General features: G+C 42.0%; 1 protein-coding gene across 1 annotated transcript; it reads left to right on the top strand.

The window, feature by feature from the left end:
* The first annotated feature begins 6,598 nt into the window (after nt 1–6,598).
* Nucleotides 6,599–16,364, top strand: LOC138285547 (putative methyltransferase DDB_G0268948). The gene is made up of 7 exons (XM_069225618.1): nt 6,599–6,749; nt 7,884–8,012; nt 9,497–9,657; nt 11,604–11,817; nt 12,989–13,089; nt 13,668–13,805; nt 15,425–16,364. Exons 1-7 carry the CDS (start codon nt 6,675–6,677, stop codon nt 15,513–15,515), a joined length of 909 nt encoding a protein of 302 aa, XP_069081719.1. The 5' UTR covers nt 6,599–6,674; the 3' UTR covers nt 15,516–16,364.
* The last annotated feature ends 245 nt before the right edge of the window (nt 16,365–16,609 follow it).

The following is a 16,609-nucleotide window of genomic DNA, read 5'->3' as shown; positions in this document are numbered from 1 at the left end:
TACAGATGTGGTAGCCACCCACATCTAGTAGCGCACACATTGTCCTGCGCTGTTCCTCAGTTTTGGCAATCAGTTCAGGCGGAGGGGTGACTCAGCGGTACACAGTCAAAGTGTGTCTGCGGTTCTGGGGGTAAACTCCGGACCCTTTAGCACATCTGTTAGTGTAGAGTCCAAACTGATCGAGTCCTACTCCGAGCCATCCTCGGGGCGTGACCTGAGAGCCTCAAAAGAGTTCTGTGTTAGCAGGGGGTTTCTTTCAGGACCTTGGCTCTTTATTCTGCGGCCTGTTTCTCCGTGGGTTGTCCCCTGGTGCGCCTCTTGGTGCGTTTCCGTGGGGAGGATATTAGCCAGTCCTCGCCGGTGCCATCGCCCTCCTGGGGGCGAGCGAGCCCCTTGGCGTGGATCCACGTCCAGGCATCCTACGGGGAGGTGAACACGTGGGTGCGTTCATCGGTTGACACTCTTAATTTAGCGGGGAACAGTAAGGCGTACTTTAGGTCATGCTCACGTAGACGCTGCTTTATTTGGACGTAGGAGTGGCATTGTTTTTGTACCTCTTGAGTGAAGTCTGGGTAGACGCTGACGACTGAGTCCTCATATCTGAAGGGGCCTTTGTTGCGGAACTGCTGCAGTATTGCATCGCGGTCTCCGAAATTTAGGAACCTGGCTATCAGCGGTCTTGGTGATTGGCTCGGAGCCGGGGGTCTTCCCGGGATCCTGTGCGCCCTTTCCACAGAGAAGAACTTCGATGGTGCCCCATTCAGAACTTCTTTGATTAGCCAGTGTTCCAGCAAGAGTTCCGAGTTTTGATCCAGTGATTTTTCAGGGAATCCCAGGAACCGTACGTTGTTGCGACGGGATCTGCCCTCCGCCTCCTCCGCTCTTCTCAACAGTGTCTTCACTTCTGCATCTAGGTGGAGAATTTGTTTTTGGTTGTCCGATACCGTGGGAGGCAGTTCACTTAGCACCTCTTCCGTTGACTTCACTCTCTCAGATAGTTTGCGATGGTCTACTCTGAGTAGGTTCAGGTCTTGCGATACCATATCTATTCTGTTTTCCAATGAGGATTTAGTGTCCATAATTGCCTTTCGCACTTTTTCGAATTGTGAGGAGTGGGCCTGGAGTGTGCTTTCCAGCGACTGTAGGGTTGGTATTAGTTGTTGGTCGCCAGGTGTTACATACCTTGAAGATATGTGCACAGTGTAGGTACATATGTGTGAAGTTTGGTATAGAACATCTAGACTTACCTGTTAATATGTTGTTTTTGATATTCTCTTTTCAATATTTTGCCCCATCAATACTGTTGATTTGATATTCAGGGGGCACAACATCATAACCAACTGACAAAATGCCACAAATCTTATTTTTGTTTACTGGTTCACTGCTACAAAACTGTAATTGTCTTTTGGGAAAAATAGATGTAGGCATGCCAAACCGGTGTTCCTCTACTTTATCAAAAATACACTTTTTCTGTTTTCCTGGGGTTGTACTTGGGATAGCCTAAAAAGAAAGAAACCCTGTGTAAAAAACTTGGAAAACACACACTGAACTGTTTGAGAATTTGGTTTTTATATGAAGCTTCCATTTTGGTTGGCTCTGGTTCTTCACCAGTGCTCCTGTTTGCTGCTGTCATCCTTCTGGAGCACTTTGGCTTGAAAGAAAGGAAAGCTGGCTTTCATTGTGAAGGGATAGGAACAGGTTCTTTACCAAGAGGACAAAGAGCAACGTCCGTCTGGCATATATCTGCATGGATAACGCCTCAAGCAGCTGTACTGCCTATGGCAAGAAGAACCTGCAACTCAGTTGGCCAGAATGTCCACAGGAAACTGCATCACAAGAGGTTGAGGAGTTACAGAAATGCACTCCAGAGTTGTGAGTCCAGGTTTGTACCAAGTTCGACCTCAGACCGTAGACATGCAGGTGTTTTCACCCTAGGGCATTAGATAGTACCCAAGCACATTGTCTTGTTTCCAGAAGCATTAGATAGTCTTCCTAGCCGTATCTGCTCCCGCGATGTGTCGCAATTAAAGTGGAGGTATACAACTGACCATAAATACCTGTTTCAAGTATGGACTATGGAACTTAATGTTTAATGAATTCCCCGTGTCATGTAATGTCTAAGAAATTCCCCTGTCCTATCCTGACCTGTTCTTTTAGTGTCTCAGCCAACTTAAAATCTTGACTACCTTGAGACATCGCTTTAATAAAGACACCTGAATTGTGGGGTCCACATAGGGTATAATTGTAGGAGCCAACTATAAATAGCAACCAGTACATCTGCACAATGTACTTCCAGTGACTGCCTGAGTGCTTCAGAACTCCCTGACTAAACTGGTGCATCGATCACAATGTGCAGTTTTCTTGTAAATGAGGCCCTTAGTGTAGAGGGCTGATCTTATACAGCTTGATATTGTGGGCCAAATTTAAGAAGGCCCGAGTGCCACCTTGGGACACATTTGCGTATTTTTTTTTTACGCTAATGTGGCATTAGGTTGGCTAAAATGCCATGCCATTTTTACAAAATGGCGCAATATGAGCATTGCCCCACTTTGTAAACCCCTGCGTCATATTATGCCTGCACCAGGCATAATGTATGCAAGGGGAGTTTTTCTGTATTAGAAGGCCCAGAAAAATGGCACAGTGGAATCTGTGAGATTCCACTGCGCCATTACTAGCGTAATTTTTAAAGCCTGCTAAAACAGGCATTAAAATGAGGCTCCTATTGTTTTCAATGGGCCTCCCTTCACTTTAGAGGTTTAGAGTCAATATTATTGGCAATAATCCTGCAAAGCGCCAAATTAGCGTCAACATTTTTTACGCTAGTTCCATAACTTGCATTCGCCATATCATAAATACGGCGCACACATGGTGGCGTTAGGGGTCACAATGGGGTACAAGAAAAGTGGCGCTTCATGACATGATGCACCACTTTTCATAAACTTGCCCCTTTGTTTCTCTATGTCTGGCACCTCTGCTTCACTGACTAAGAGCGAAATAAATAAATAAATAAATAAAACAATCAAAGATTTCCAAAAGCAACCACAAACACACCTGCTCCAAAAAAGACATTTGAGCAGGTAAGCGCAACCTAGGTGCACAAATGGCAGCAGTTACAAATGAATGTGTATTTGCAATTCACAAAATATAAATTTGCAAACATAAATGTATTTATTTACAAATACTGCTACTCCTTATGTGGGAGTAAATCTGCTTTTCGCAGAAGGGGTTGGTTTGGACGGTGGGAATGCACAAACATCCTTGTGTGGCACATTTCCATCCTGGATATGATAGAAGATTTACTCTTGTCAAAGGTAGAAGTAAATCTACATCCAGGCTGACAATGGGATGGGGATATTATAAAATTGGTAGTTATTTCAGGAGAAGTGCTTTCTTCCTGGGAACATTTTTCGGCCATGGACAAACAAAGAAACGTTACCATGTAAAAATGCCCTTTTGCTAAGCATTCACACAAAATCACCATGTAAGTTTCGGAATATGTAAATGTTTATGCATGATATACGCCTTGTCTGTTTCGACGTCCAGTGGGTGCTACTGAACATTACTTAGAATACGAAAACGTGCATAAGTATTCCAAACGTGGATTTAAACCTTTGTGTAAATATATAAAAATGACGAGAGAATGTGGCCCCAATGTTTACCTCAAAGGATAATACTGGTAATTGGGCCCTCTGTTATATATAACAAAAGCTAGCGTGTAAAGTCATAAATGTTTTCAGGGTCGAAACCTGGCCCAGGAAGTTGCTTGCTTTATGCACAACACACTTTAAGGTGCTCCAGTATCAACAGTAAATAAAGACCTGCTTTGAATGAAGTGTGTCATTTAGAATCTGATCTACGTTTGTAACAATTATTTTCTCAGAGAAGAAGTCTTGACCAGTCTGCTTTGCTATACCTGAAAAGTCAAATGCTCAAAGAGAGTACCTTGATTAACCAACTAAGAGCATCAGTCACTAGGACACTGGTGACAACTGACAGTACCCATTACAAATACTACTCAGGGACTCTCCCAGGACCCAAAACGAAGGCCTCACAGTGGCCTAGAGCCTGGGTGATCTGGAAAACTACTTCAGCATGAGGGCTTAACCAGTTGGTTGTTTCTTCAATCCTCTGCTTTGGTGCAACATTCCTCCCATCTTCAATGTGGAAGTAAAAAATCCTCTTTAATTGTTCCATGTCTTCATTACATCACTTTCTCTTCGTGTTTATCAAATTAATCGAAAATGGCTGCCAACATGTTAAAGTGTCAAAGCCAACTTGAAATGTGGTTGGCACATATCATACATGGCATCTTCTCATACAAGAATGAACTACGATAACTTTCTGTAGTCGATGCCTCTCTGCATCCTTTACTAGTGAGCAGACATAACTGGTACTTGGGACTTTGAGACTCGCTTTATTACGTGACTGTTTTCACTGCATCTGTTTGTATGAATTCATGGATGCTTATATAGTCAGCAAGTATATAAAGAGCAATGGAGCACTGTACAATAGTAGAGGTCAAGTAAACCTGGCTTACAGTTCTTCCGTGATGGGCACACAGTAGATCTGCTTATGGATAAGTTGTTTCGTGAAAAGGAGAGTTTTCAGCTTCTTCCAGAAGTGGAGGAGTGAAGCTAATTGTCGGATCTATGCTGTGACGAAATTCCAGAGTTCTGGTGTGTAGCATGGAGGGAGCTATCTCCTGATCTTTTCTTTCTTTGCTTGAAGCCTGGACATGCCATGGCTTATTATGATGGTGGTGTGCACCATCAGAGATATTACCTGCCAGAAGCATGGAGTTTTGTATGTGCAGCAGTTCTTGAAAGTGATTCAGGTTTGCAGGGGGAGACAGTGCAGTTATGTGGTAATCTAGTTATACTTTCTCATTCTCCTTGTTAGTTTTGCTGCTGTGCGGCAGACACTACTCAGTGGTGTGATGAAAGATTGATTTGTCAAGAGGTACTCCTATGAGCAGCTGGTGTAAACCCACACAATATCCAATACCTTTTTTTCACTCAGGAATGTAATCTCACTCCTATGCTGCCATTACTGTCAGTAACTAACAGACCATTTTCTAGAGCAGCACTTCTTATCCTGTGTTCTGGGGACCCTTGGGGTCTGTAAAGCCTACTCAAGTGGTTCAATATGACTTATAAAATCAAATATTCAAAGAACAAAGCTTTGTATATAAATAAAGAAGCACAATGTGCAATTGAACATTTTAGGTCATTCTATAAATGCAGGGAATTTGAAATTGGAGACTAAATTAAGGTATTGCTCTCAGATTGATTTGTGGGAGCAGTGCAGGTGCATCAAATAGAATATAGTATCAATGATAGGTGGATTCAGTTACATTTAGAAACGCCTGAAATATTTTTGTGAATTTATTAAAGGATTTTGTTATTTGTGTATTTTTTTATGAATGTTTGTTTGTTCCTGTATTTTTGTGCACGGTTTTGAGGTTCAAATCATCAAAATTGTAAACGGGGGTGGGAGGGGACTCGGTTTCCATTAATTATTCAGTGGGGTCCACAAAAGTCAAAAGGTTAAGAACCACTACTCTAGAGCTGACTAACTGCTTGCTGATGTCTAGAACATATTACTAACGCACTGAGGTCCCAAGGAGCTGAAAAAGTGTGCACTATCTAAGTTAAAACCGCTCCTCCTAGAACAAGCAATATTCACAGCGGAATAGGATTAGGATTGGTTGTTATCTTTACCATCATGAAAATACGTGTTAAATTGGCTGCAACATGTATTATTTCATTAATTTATTGTCATGAAATGAAATGATCTTCTGCAATGATGACTTTCACTTCTTTTAAAATCTAGCACCTCAATACATTTGCAACATCATCATTATATATATACAGAGATGGTCATTAATAAAGACAAAAAGGGCCTCATTTACAAGGCCTTTGTGCCACGGTTGTGTCATTTTTTTAATGCAACAGTAGCGCAAGCAGTGCTCTACACTGCTCCAGATTTACAAACGGATGCATTGGGCCCAATGCGTCGTTTTGTAAAGCCTTATATTTCACTGCGTTATTCTGCAACTTCAGTGAGTCAGAATTTTACTGCCAGCTCGGAGCAGGCGTAAAACTGACACATGGCTTTTCTCAATAGGGGCCTCCTGGTATTGCTGGAGTAGCATCATTTATTTTACACTAGTCCAGCAATGTGTGAGTTTAGCACCACAGATGCGTCAGAATTCCTGATGCATCTGGGAAAACGTGCGTCATGGAGTTCTGGATTGTAAATACAGTGCATCCATTGCATCGTTAGGGGGTCGCAGGGCAGCGCAAGAAAATCTGACGTATCTAAAGCGAATGCACCAGATTCTTGTAAATTAGCCCAAAGTGTCTTACCAAAAGTCTATGCAAAGCATGTCACGGAAGTAAATTAGGAATAAAAGTTAACGTGGGCTGTTTTTCCTTGTCAGGATTCCTGGCATCATGTTGGGAAAACCCTAGTTTGAGGGCCTGTCTTCCTGGCTGGCTGCCTGATGCTGATCTGCCCAGAACCATTGGGCGCCCACACCCAAGCAATCCCACTCTTTCCGCGGCCCGCCCTTCTTTCCCTTACACATATATGCCTGCAGGAGCAGCAGGTATAGCACGGTCTCACCTTCTAGTGCCTGCAAGACACTGCTTGAAGCACCATCTCTCCTCAGAATGCAGAATTTGGGCTCCGAGATCCGAGCACATCCAGATCGCTTCTTCCCGCAACCCGAAAGCTATGTACCAAAGGTAAGTTGTGCTTAGCATGCTAGAAGAACTAATAGCATAATAGTGATAATTGATATCATGTACTGAGCAAAACCTATTGCTGTGTTATAGCTCCTTTTTTGTGCAGCAAACAGTCCAAAACTATGCTCTCTTGTAGCAGGTACTTCAACAGTAGTTGATATTAGTAATTGCAATAGTACTCTTTTATTTTCACGTAAAGGGTGAAACTCTGATACATGTCATCTTATATGTTTATCAATAGTTTGCAATGATTTCACAGTGAAGCCTCAGTAAAAAATGTAACTGCAAATAATATCTATTAACTGATGAAAAACATCCAGGGGCACAGTTCGGTAACTTGTAGTTAGTGCTCTCTGTGTCTGAGCTGTGACATCTGCAGCCCGTGTGCTGAGTCGTCGATTTGTCAAATTAATGTATGCCGTGGTGTCCGCGCAATGGCAGCAAAAACAAACGCACAGACGGCATTTGCATTAAACATTAAACTGCACCATGATAGGGCTCAATGTTTTTCATATCATTGTAAACGGCGAAAAGTTGCAGTCAAGCAGTAAGTCAATGTTCCCCAACGTAAAGTAATGAAAGAAAACGTTGTAACTATAAACCTCCCTATATGATATCTTACCACTTTATGTAAACGGTGAGTGAGGGTAAAGCACCTTCTGTGCTGAAAAGAGCTCCCATTTTTCACCACAAAAGAGGGTCTGGTATCGTAGATGCCCCGGGGGAGGGGGCGGAGGGGGGTCTTACATGTGACTTTAGGAGTTTCCTTTCCCTGGGATGCTAATTCTATGGGTGGCTCCAAAGGCGTGATGTGATCAAATTTATCAACACTGAGATCACTCGAGTTTTGAATGATCTGCATCTTATCCAGAAGTAATTTTGTGAACCCAACATGAAGAGTTTCTGTAAGTTTGATTGACTTTTAGAATGGCCTCAGTAAGGCCTGTCAGGTCAGGAGTGATGCAACACTTTCTTGTAAATATGCCCCTCAGTCTGAAACCAGCAGGTCACATGTGGCATTCACAATGCGTGTTATTTATTACACTTTTATGTGAATTGTGAAATTGACATAATAGAGTATTTGTTTTAACTAGTAAAGTAGGGAAATATGACTTCTTATTTGAACCTTTGCAGGAGCAGGCTATTTCGAACCCAAGCATCCACTCACACAAGAGTGAAGAACATGCACATCTCTACCGCAAGTTCCGGTTTGCCCCCTCGCCGGAGATTCCTGAAATGGTCTACAATTATCTCAAGGAAAAGGTGAGATGAGGATGAGTTGTAAAGGGCAGATGAGGGAAATCGGGAGGAGACAGAGGCAACAGAAATAGATGGGAATCTTCACATTTGCCTGTGGGGCAGTCCAATACATTTATATTTTCAGACATTAAAATGATAGGAGCACAGCACTTCCTGGGACTCCCAAACTGCAAACCACGTCACCTTTCTTTCCCAAAACAGACTCCACAGGCACCACATTGCTACTAGTATGTCCCTCCCAAACCCCTGTTTAAACATTCCTACCTCTTCCAATTTACTAACAATAATTCCACATTTTTCGTACGCATATCATCGGTGTCCTTTATCTATTATCACATGTTTGCATACCTGCGTGCGGGGGCATCCCCTCACTTATAGCAGAGGAGGGTCGCCCCACTGCTGAAAGGCTACAGAAAGCAGAAAAATGAAATAATAATAAAACTATTTTATTAGCATTTTATTTTTCACTTATCCAGTCTGCCAGTCTAGGGTAGGGCCATACTCTGCGTCAGCATCAGGTAGGATGAGTGGTAGGTGCACTCTAAGTGTGCAAGTTGCTTTGGCCAGTCGTCTAAGGCCGCCAAACCGACATGCGCACTTAGAACTCTTCACCCGAGCTGTGTTGCACAGCCGGGTGGAGAATCAGCGCAGGTTCCCAGTCTACAACTGAGTGGCATTTCAGCCCGCTCAAACCAATCCCAGTTATTCTCTCATACTCAGTAACAGCATGGGAGAAGCATCTGGATTGGGTAGCGCACTGAGGCGGCGAGGAACACCGTGGCTGCATCTGGCAGCAGCAGGTAAGTGTTTTTTAAAAAAATTATTATTCCCCCCGCACGCTGCCCCACTAAGCATTATTGGCTGCAGCTGCCGCTGCCTGTGTGGATATTTCCGCCCAGAAAAGACACAGAAGCGCAGGTCTCGTGACATAGGGTTGTAATTTGCATTTTGATAATATATGAGGAGTACCACTGTAGTATGACTTGGCGTTCTACAAAATGCACGGTGGAGAAGTGTGGCTCAATGGTTAGAGCAGCAGACCCTGATGCAGAGGTGTGACCTGGGACCAGGGTTCAATTCCTGCCTTGGTGGGTCTTGGGCTCAATTTCCTCAGACCTGATAACTCTCGCGTCGGTGCCAATCTAATCATGGGGTCCCACTCTGTAACTCTGGGCAATAGCTTGCTTAATCTCCACAACGGCCCCAACAGTGCTAGGGATGCCTGGCTCCCCCTTGGGGGTGCCCAGAAGTGGGCACTTCACAGGGAAAGCCAGAAAGGGTTCCACAGTGGTATGTGTAAAAGTGCCAAGATTCCCTCAGGGTAAAAGAGTGCTATAAAAGTATGAAGTTTACAGTTTACTTTGTGAATTGGCCCTAAGTTAGGAAGCATTTAGAGTCTGTATAACTTTCACAGCAGCGTCATTGAGGTTGAACAGCAATCAAAAAGGAAAGCACCTTGATGCAGTATTCTGTTTTTCCATCTATAGAGACAGCCTCCCTTTGCTCTTGTGGCTGATGTCGGCTGCGGATCAGGACAGAGCACAAGAGGCCTGGCACCATACTTTGAGAAAGTGATTGGAGTAGATGTAAGTGAAGCTCAGATCTCAGAAGCAAAACAAAACACCCTGGACTCCAACATTTCCTACTGGTAGGTCTAATCTTTTGATGGAATCATCAAAGTACTATAAATGAGACTGTAAATAGCGATTTAGAGTAGGGCAGATTAAGGACGCCTTACAAGAAGTTGCAGAGGTCCTGTTCACCGTATTACAAGTGCATTGTTGTCCACGGCATTCTAAATACAGCAGACGGGGCGTCCGCTACTTTTTACTAAAAAAGATCTCAAGTTCTCTTACCGTACTACATGTACAGCTTAGAAATTCATCTCTCTCTCTTTCTCTCTCTCTCTCTCTCTCTCTATATATATATATATATAAATATATATATATGTAAAATGAACACCCCCCTTCAACTTCATTACATCAATTCATTTAATGACATGTAAAAATGTTGAACTCTATGTTTCTTACAAGAAAATGTATTTTACTGTGATAAAGAAAGCATTTTTCATGTCACGTCTGGCCACTCGAGTTTTCTTGTCCTTGCATGGCAATGGGAATGGCAGTAGGTCAGGATGGGTGTATTCTTGCAGATCATTATTTCTATCCACTACCTTTTTCCCATGTTTCCAGAGCCAGTACAGGCCTCAAACTTCTCTGTCTCCAAGAAGCAGCCTGCAGGCCTCCCGGGGTATTAACCAATGCCAGACACCTGCACACGTCTGTGAGCGCTTTCAGGGCTTCAGTGATATCATATTCTGAATGCACACCTGGAGTCACTAAAGCACAGTTTCTCTCTGCACACTACCAAATGACTTCGGCCAGTGCTACACCACGAACTGTCATGAGGTTTCACTGTTGCACAGTATATGGTGACACTGCAGTCATCCTCTGGGCCTCTTCATCCTCACCTAGTGGCTCACCCAAAGCAATATGATGACTATCCAAAATGTGCAATGACTGCCAAGTATCTTCCTAATTCATCAGTCAGGAGCTATGGGAGCGCATGGGGTAAGGTTATAGATAACGCTAATGGCGGTGGTCGTGTGCAGCACATCAAAGTTAAATTAATTTTTAAAGAACGGACATGCTTACATTTGTATTGCAGAGCTGGTCGGGGCACGTTCTATTTATATTTATATTTATAGGTATATTTTATTTATATAGAATGTGTACCCATCATATTTGAAATACTAATTTAACTTTAATTCAAATACGTAAACATAAAGAAAAATATCCATACCTTGATGAGGTGGTCCTCCCGACTCATGCTGCAAGGCGAAGCTGTGCATGCTGGCAGTATCATCCCAGCAAATCCAAGCACTGCTGTCATGCTGTTTTTAATACCATCAGCATAAGTGCAGTGCCAGGATTGGCTGTGTCAGGGAAACAAGGCGCTCTGTTGGAGAGGGATGGGGCTGTGTCTTCCCGCTCCCATGCAGCATTCATTATGGAAGCCAGAACTGTGCATGTCATGCTGGCCACCGCAAACAACACAGACAATCTGACATGCACAGTTCTGGCTTCCATAATACACACTACATGGGAGCTAATGACACAGCCACAGTCAACCCACGCCACATGCTCCATAGCCCCGCCCCTACCGTACAGGAACGAAATGCATCACGATATAAAGTCTGTCAGGGGCGCAGCTGCTCACAGTAGGGTGTCAACTCCCCTATGCTCCTATGGATCAGCCACCCTCTTGGATAACACCATGATAGAATTACCATCACTTTCTTGCCCTAAGCTTTCATTTTACAATGTAATTAATTCTGGGAGATGTAGACCTGGTTCCACATAATTGAATGAATTAAGCTAAATGTCTGCATTACAATGGTATACAGAACAATTACTGGATTGTACAATGTGATTTGGTGACATGAAGTTGTCTTGTAACCTTGTGCTGGAGATATCAGTATCTCTATCAGCTTCCACAGAGAGGAGAGCCACAAAATGAGTCTTTTTATGCTATAAATAATGATGGATGTAAACGCTCGTGTTCACATTCAGAGCTTCTCACCTCTTTTTACAGCATCTCCACAGCAGACCAGCTGCCGTTTGAAGATGGGTCTGTGGATTTGGTCACCTCTACGACAGCGGTCCACTGGTTCAACTTCGAGAAGTTCATGAAGGAGGCGGATCGTGTCCTCAAACCCAATGGCTGCCTAGCTTTGCACACCCTGTCAGGGTACATTCCACTGCACTATAAGGACCGATCAGAGCGTATATCTGCCGTCTTCAAGGAGGTGAGGACTGGAAAATAACTTATTCTGGCTTTACAATTTACAAAAATATAGGACAGGGTTTGAGGCGAAGGATTCTGAACAAGTATTTCCATCTAATAACAGTACAGAATAAGTTCGCTTAACCATGTCACACCCTCAAGTGCACAACAATGCATTTATGCTGTGACAGAGTCCAGGAAACACTCCTTTTCTCAAGCCGGGTAATGGAGAACTGTTCATCCCAATGGAACAAAATAAACTGGCAAGCCCTTTGGCACATCCATCATACACGTACACCTACAAGGGTCACTTAAAGGCTTGGACACGTTTTATTTTTAATACTAGTATGAACTATTGCTACATAATATATTGACTCACCCAATCTTCATTACTGAAACACACCTACACACAAAGTCACCAAGTTAATGAAAATCCCAGTACCTTATAAAAATGACACCCAGATGGTAAACAGTAGAAGTGTACAATTAAACGGTAGTATATACTGATGATATATCATAGCATCGTGGCTCTCATGCTGACAGCAATCAAGATTTCTTAAGACCTGTCATAATGCAAACTGAAAAATAAAATGCAAATTTTTTTAACAAACTGTTTTCCATGTGAATCGGCTTTGGAGAGAATCCTCAGTGCTCTTTTCTTGGATTAAAGAAAATAACTATCTGTTCCTGCAGATCTGTCATCAGATTAAGCACATTTCTAGACTAAACAAGGCAATATGACAGATCATGCAGCCCAGTGCTCATATACTTTGTTATGACCCTAATTATGACCCAAGCATCACATGGATAGTTCATAGATGATCCTACTTTTTACAGTTCAACTTTTTTTAAAGTCAAAATAGGACCGATTGTTACCCACCACAATATTAATCTACTCCAAAATGCAAGTTAGTAGAAACTTTAAATTGAAATACCGTCTCAATGGCAGATGATCATCTTTACCAAACTGTTTGGAATGCTTGCATCTGCCTGCAACTTTTATTTTTAATTATGGAATGTAGTTTCAAATGTAAATTTATAAAATGCATGCTGTCTTCTTCCACACAGCGTGCACTGAAATGTTTTATAATAGTAAATGTGACAACTTGTTGGCTTGGAAGTCAAGAGAATGCTGGGGAAATGCAACACCATAAGGCTGCAGCGCACTGACTGCCTTGCTTTCTTCTCCACAGGCCATGGAGTTCCTCTTTCAGTATGCTCATGAATGCTTTATCCATGTTCGGAACAAATACCAGCTGATATATGAAGCTATACCATATACAGACAAAAAGAAGTAAGATAATATACATTGGATGCCCATGTATGTGTGTCTGACTGTCCCTAGGTTCGTGCACGTCTGATTATGTATTTCTCTGTGGCAGGCACTGTGTTCTCCAGTTCATTCTAGGCAAAGCTGCTAGTGAGCATGTATACTACAAATTTTCAGGACAGTAGCAGCCACAAAGGAACTGAACAGGGTAGCAATATAGCCGTACGAGCTGTCTTTGTATGGCGCTCAAATGTGGGTACCATCTTGGATAGTATGGAGGCCATTTTTTAATGGTACTCAGTTACAGTAGTCATTATTTTATAACTCCCTACCTGGCCTGTTTCTTTGTTTCCACTAAGAATAAAAAAGATAGAGTACCCATTTTTAAATTACATAATGCAGGAATGTATACTTTTAATTCAACTGTTGATTATATAATACGTAAAAAAAGTTTTGAAGAATATTAATTGCCTTGGCCAAACCTTGCTTTATGTCACTGAAAGTTTGTGCACCCCTTCCTCTTCAGTGGCACACCAACTGATTGGTGTTACTCTACTTTTACTGACTCAGCTTGTAGCCTTATACGAGTCCTTTTCTTACAGAGATGATGACATTTCTGAGACATTTCCTATGACGGTGACAGAACTGATGGGTTTCCTTGAGTCTCTCTACATGTACCAGACCTACAAGGCTCTCGATCCAGAGGGAGCAAAAGAATTCCTGCCAAAAACACAAAAAAGGTAAGAAATAGAGTATTCAAAAACGTTGTGCTTAGGTACTGGGTAGCAGTAGTTCAGAGACTTTAGAATAACAACCATAAAGTCGATTACCTTTGTTTTCACCACACATTTTTTACCCAAATACATCAGAATTTACCAATTGAAAATTTCTACGAAATGGACAAAAAACTACCTTTGGTGCAACTTAACTTTCAGCAACAAAAGTTTAATGTTTTTGTTTGCGGTCAATTTTTAGATGGATACATGTACTTTAACATCTGAATTAATTGGGGGTATAGTTAGCCTGGCAAGCTATAAGCTAAATTGTCCATATGTCTGTTGGGGTTCTCTAAAAAAGCGATATTGTGAAACTCTCCACATTTGAAAAAATAAACAATCTGGTTGCCAGCTCTGCTTTAAAACACCTTTTTTAACCGGAACTACTATAAAAATCCCCTACAAGAATGAATACAAAACTGGAATTTAAATTGTTAACCCAAAATAAATTACTTTATTCACTCCTACCACTCGCATGCATGTGCACCGAACTTTACCAAGCCTCAAAAATCCACTCACTCATTCCCATAGTCTATTAGCGTTCTGAAATGTTACAAAGGCAAAGTGATGACACTAAACAAACCAGCCCAAAGGAAAAAAAACAAATGTTCGCACATATGTATAAAAGAGACAGTGGTGCAGGAACCTTATTAAGAGTAGAGATGCTGCTCAACAAAGTCTCCTCATTAAAGTCCCAGGGGATTTTTGACAGCTTTCATTCGATAATAAAATATGTTGCCAGAAGAAAAATCTTTGAAGGGGGCCCTTTATTGTTCATTCTCTATCTAAACTCCTTGAACTTTTGGGGGGTGCTGCATTACCTCCAGCACCCTAGTTCCAGTGCCCATGAAAAGAGACATGTTTCATGTGTTTGTTTTAGTGATTTCATGGTTGAACAATGCAGCGTGATACAGGCCAGTGCACACTACACGTGTGTGAAACTCAATTATTTGGCTCTCCAATATTATGATTAGGGCTTATTGAATTATTTTTTTACACTTGTATGTCTGTATATATCCATATTTATTTTTTGCTAATTTGACTTGAATTTATTCATATTTACTTTGTGTTTTTGAAAAAAATAAGCTGCACATGGTATATTTCTTCTTTTGTCTAAGTGACGAGGTTAAAGTAGCACTTCAATGCTTAATGGGTTTAGTACTAAAAGAAGAGAAGTACATGCATTACTCATATGCAATACACTTACAAAAACATTAACACAGTAGTATAAATGCCTGCAGCTGTTTAATGCTTCATTAGAAAACCTTTTAAATTCCTCTGTCAGTCTGCAGAGCCCTTAGCATGGAAATCGGGACTGGCAGTGCTCAGAATAATGCAAAAGAAAACTTAGGGCCCCATTTAGAGTTTGGCAAATGGATTAGTATGTCAACATGTGGTGTATATTTCATCCATGTTGGTCTATAGGCTGTAATGCAGTTCTTATGCAACAGATGTGATATCCGCCACATTTGTGATGGAGTGTCCCATCCGCCAAATTCTAAATAAGAGACTCATTTTATCCAAATTTGAAAACACTAAACGTGTTTTTTTGTCTATAAATGTGTGCCCTTTTCTTATCACAGGATTCTGGAGACCTTGGGCGTCACTTCCATGGACACGACGGTGGACTTTGTAGCCGAGTACTACTGTGTGTTGGCCCGAAAGCCTGCATGAGGACCGGCATCACCTCCCTTTGTCTGGACTCTCATAATCCATCTCTTTGCAACCCGGAAGTCGATCCTCTCTGGTCTCTCGCTAAGACCTCGATAAGGTGCTGCTCTCTAGACGCGTGTAAATGAAAGCGCTAACCGGACGCAATGTACTTTTGTTTCTTAAGGCAGTAAAACAAGTTGCGGTGCTGCAGAGTACATAATTTCTGTTCGTTCTTGCTTAGATTGGTAGCTCCAAGAAAACTTGATTTTTGAGTAAGTCAGATAAAGCTACCATCTCTGCAACATAAAATGTTGCTTTTCCCTTTAAAGATATGCCCGTCAATAAATCACCTAGGCCTCGAGTCAAGATAAATCTTGATCCACAGAAGGCATCTACATATAGGCCTCACTATCACTTACCGCTAAAGCTAAATAGAAGTAGGCCGATAAGTTGGTGTACGTGCTTCGATATGTGCTAGCATTCCTATGATTTAACGGACTGCTGGATAAAATATTGGGCTTGAAGTGGGCATCTGGGGTTCTGATCCCGCAGCCTCATAGCACACCACTGCCCTTGTGTAAATTGCTTTAGCTGTCCGTGCCCTAGTTGAACGAATTGTGATCACTGATTGAAACTCATCAGCAGGCTGATATGGACCGCTATTCACATATAGCACCTTAACCCATTAGTTTCCAGAAAAATATGCAGCGCTATGGCTCTCACAAAAGCAACTGAAAAGTTCCATATCATAGATCCTCCTACTTTCAGTTCCTCGCTTGGTTCTGAGTATTCTTTTATGCACATAATGTCTTATATTTTTGTACAGTTGTATATGAAATAAAATACTTGTGGACTTGTTTGTGTAATAAGGCCTTGTGTTTGTTTGTACTGTTCTTGTACCTGCAAAACGAAAGAAGCATTTGCAAAGCAATGGGTCTCGATCTTGCTCGAGCTAGAGCTTTTAGCATTGTAAATACCTAACTGGACTCTTCATGCCACATACATAGAAAATGAAAAGTAAAACAGGTGACATAAGCAAGCCCATTCAAAGCGCCACGGCTCTCATGAACATGAGTGCAAAGGAAAGAAACAAAAGGAAAAAGACATTCGCTCAC

The sequence above is a fragment of the Pleurodeles waltl genome, chromosome 3_1 (genome assembly GCF_031143425.1).
Source record: "Pleurodeles waltl isolate 20211129_DDA chromosome 3_1, aPleWal1.hap1.20221129, whole genome shotgun sequence".
Classification (NCBI taxonomy): Eukaryota; Metazoa; Chordata; class Amphibia; order Caudata; family Salamandridae; genus Pleurodeles; species Pleurodeles waltl.
This window is presented reverse-complemented; position numbering and strand designations above follow the sequence as displayed.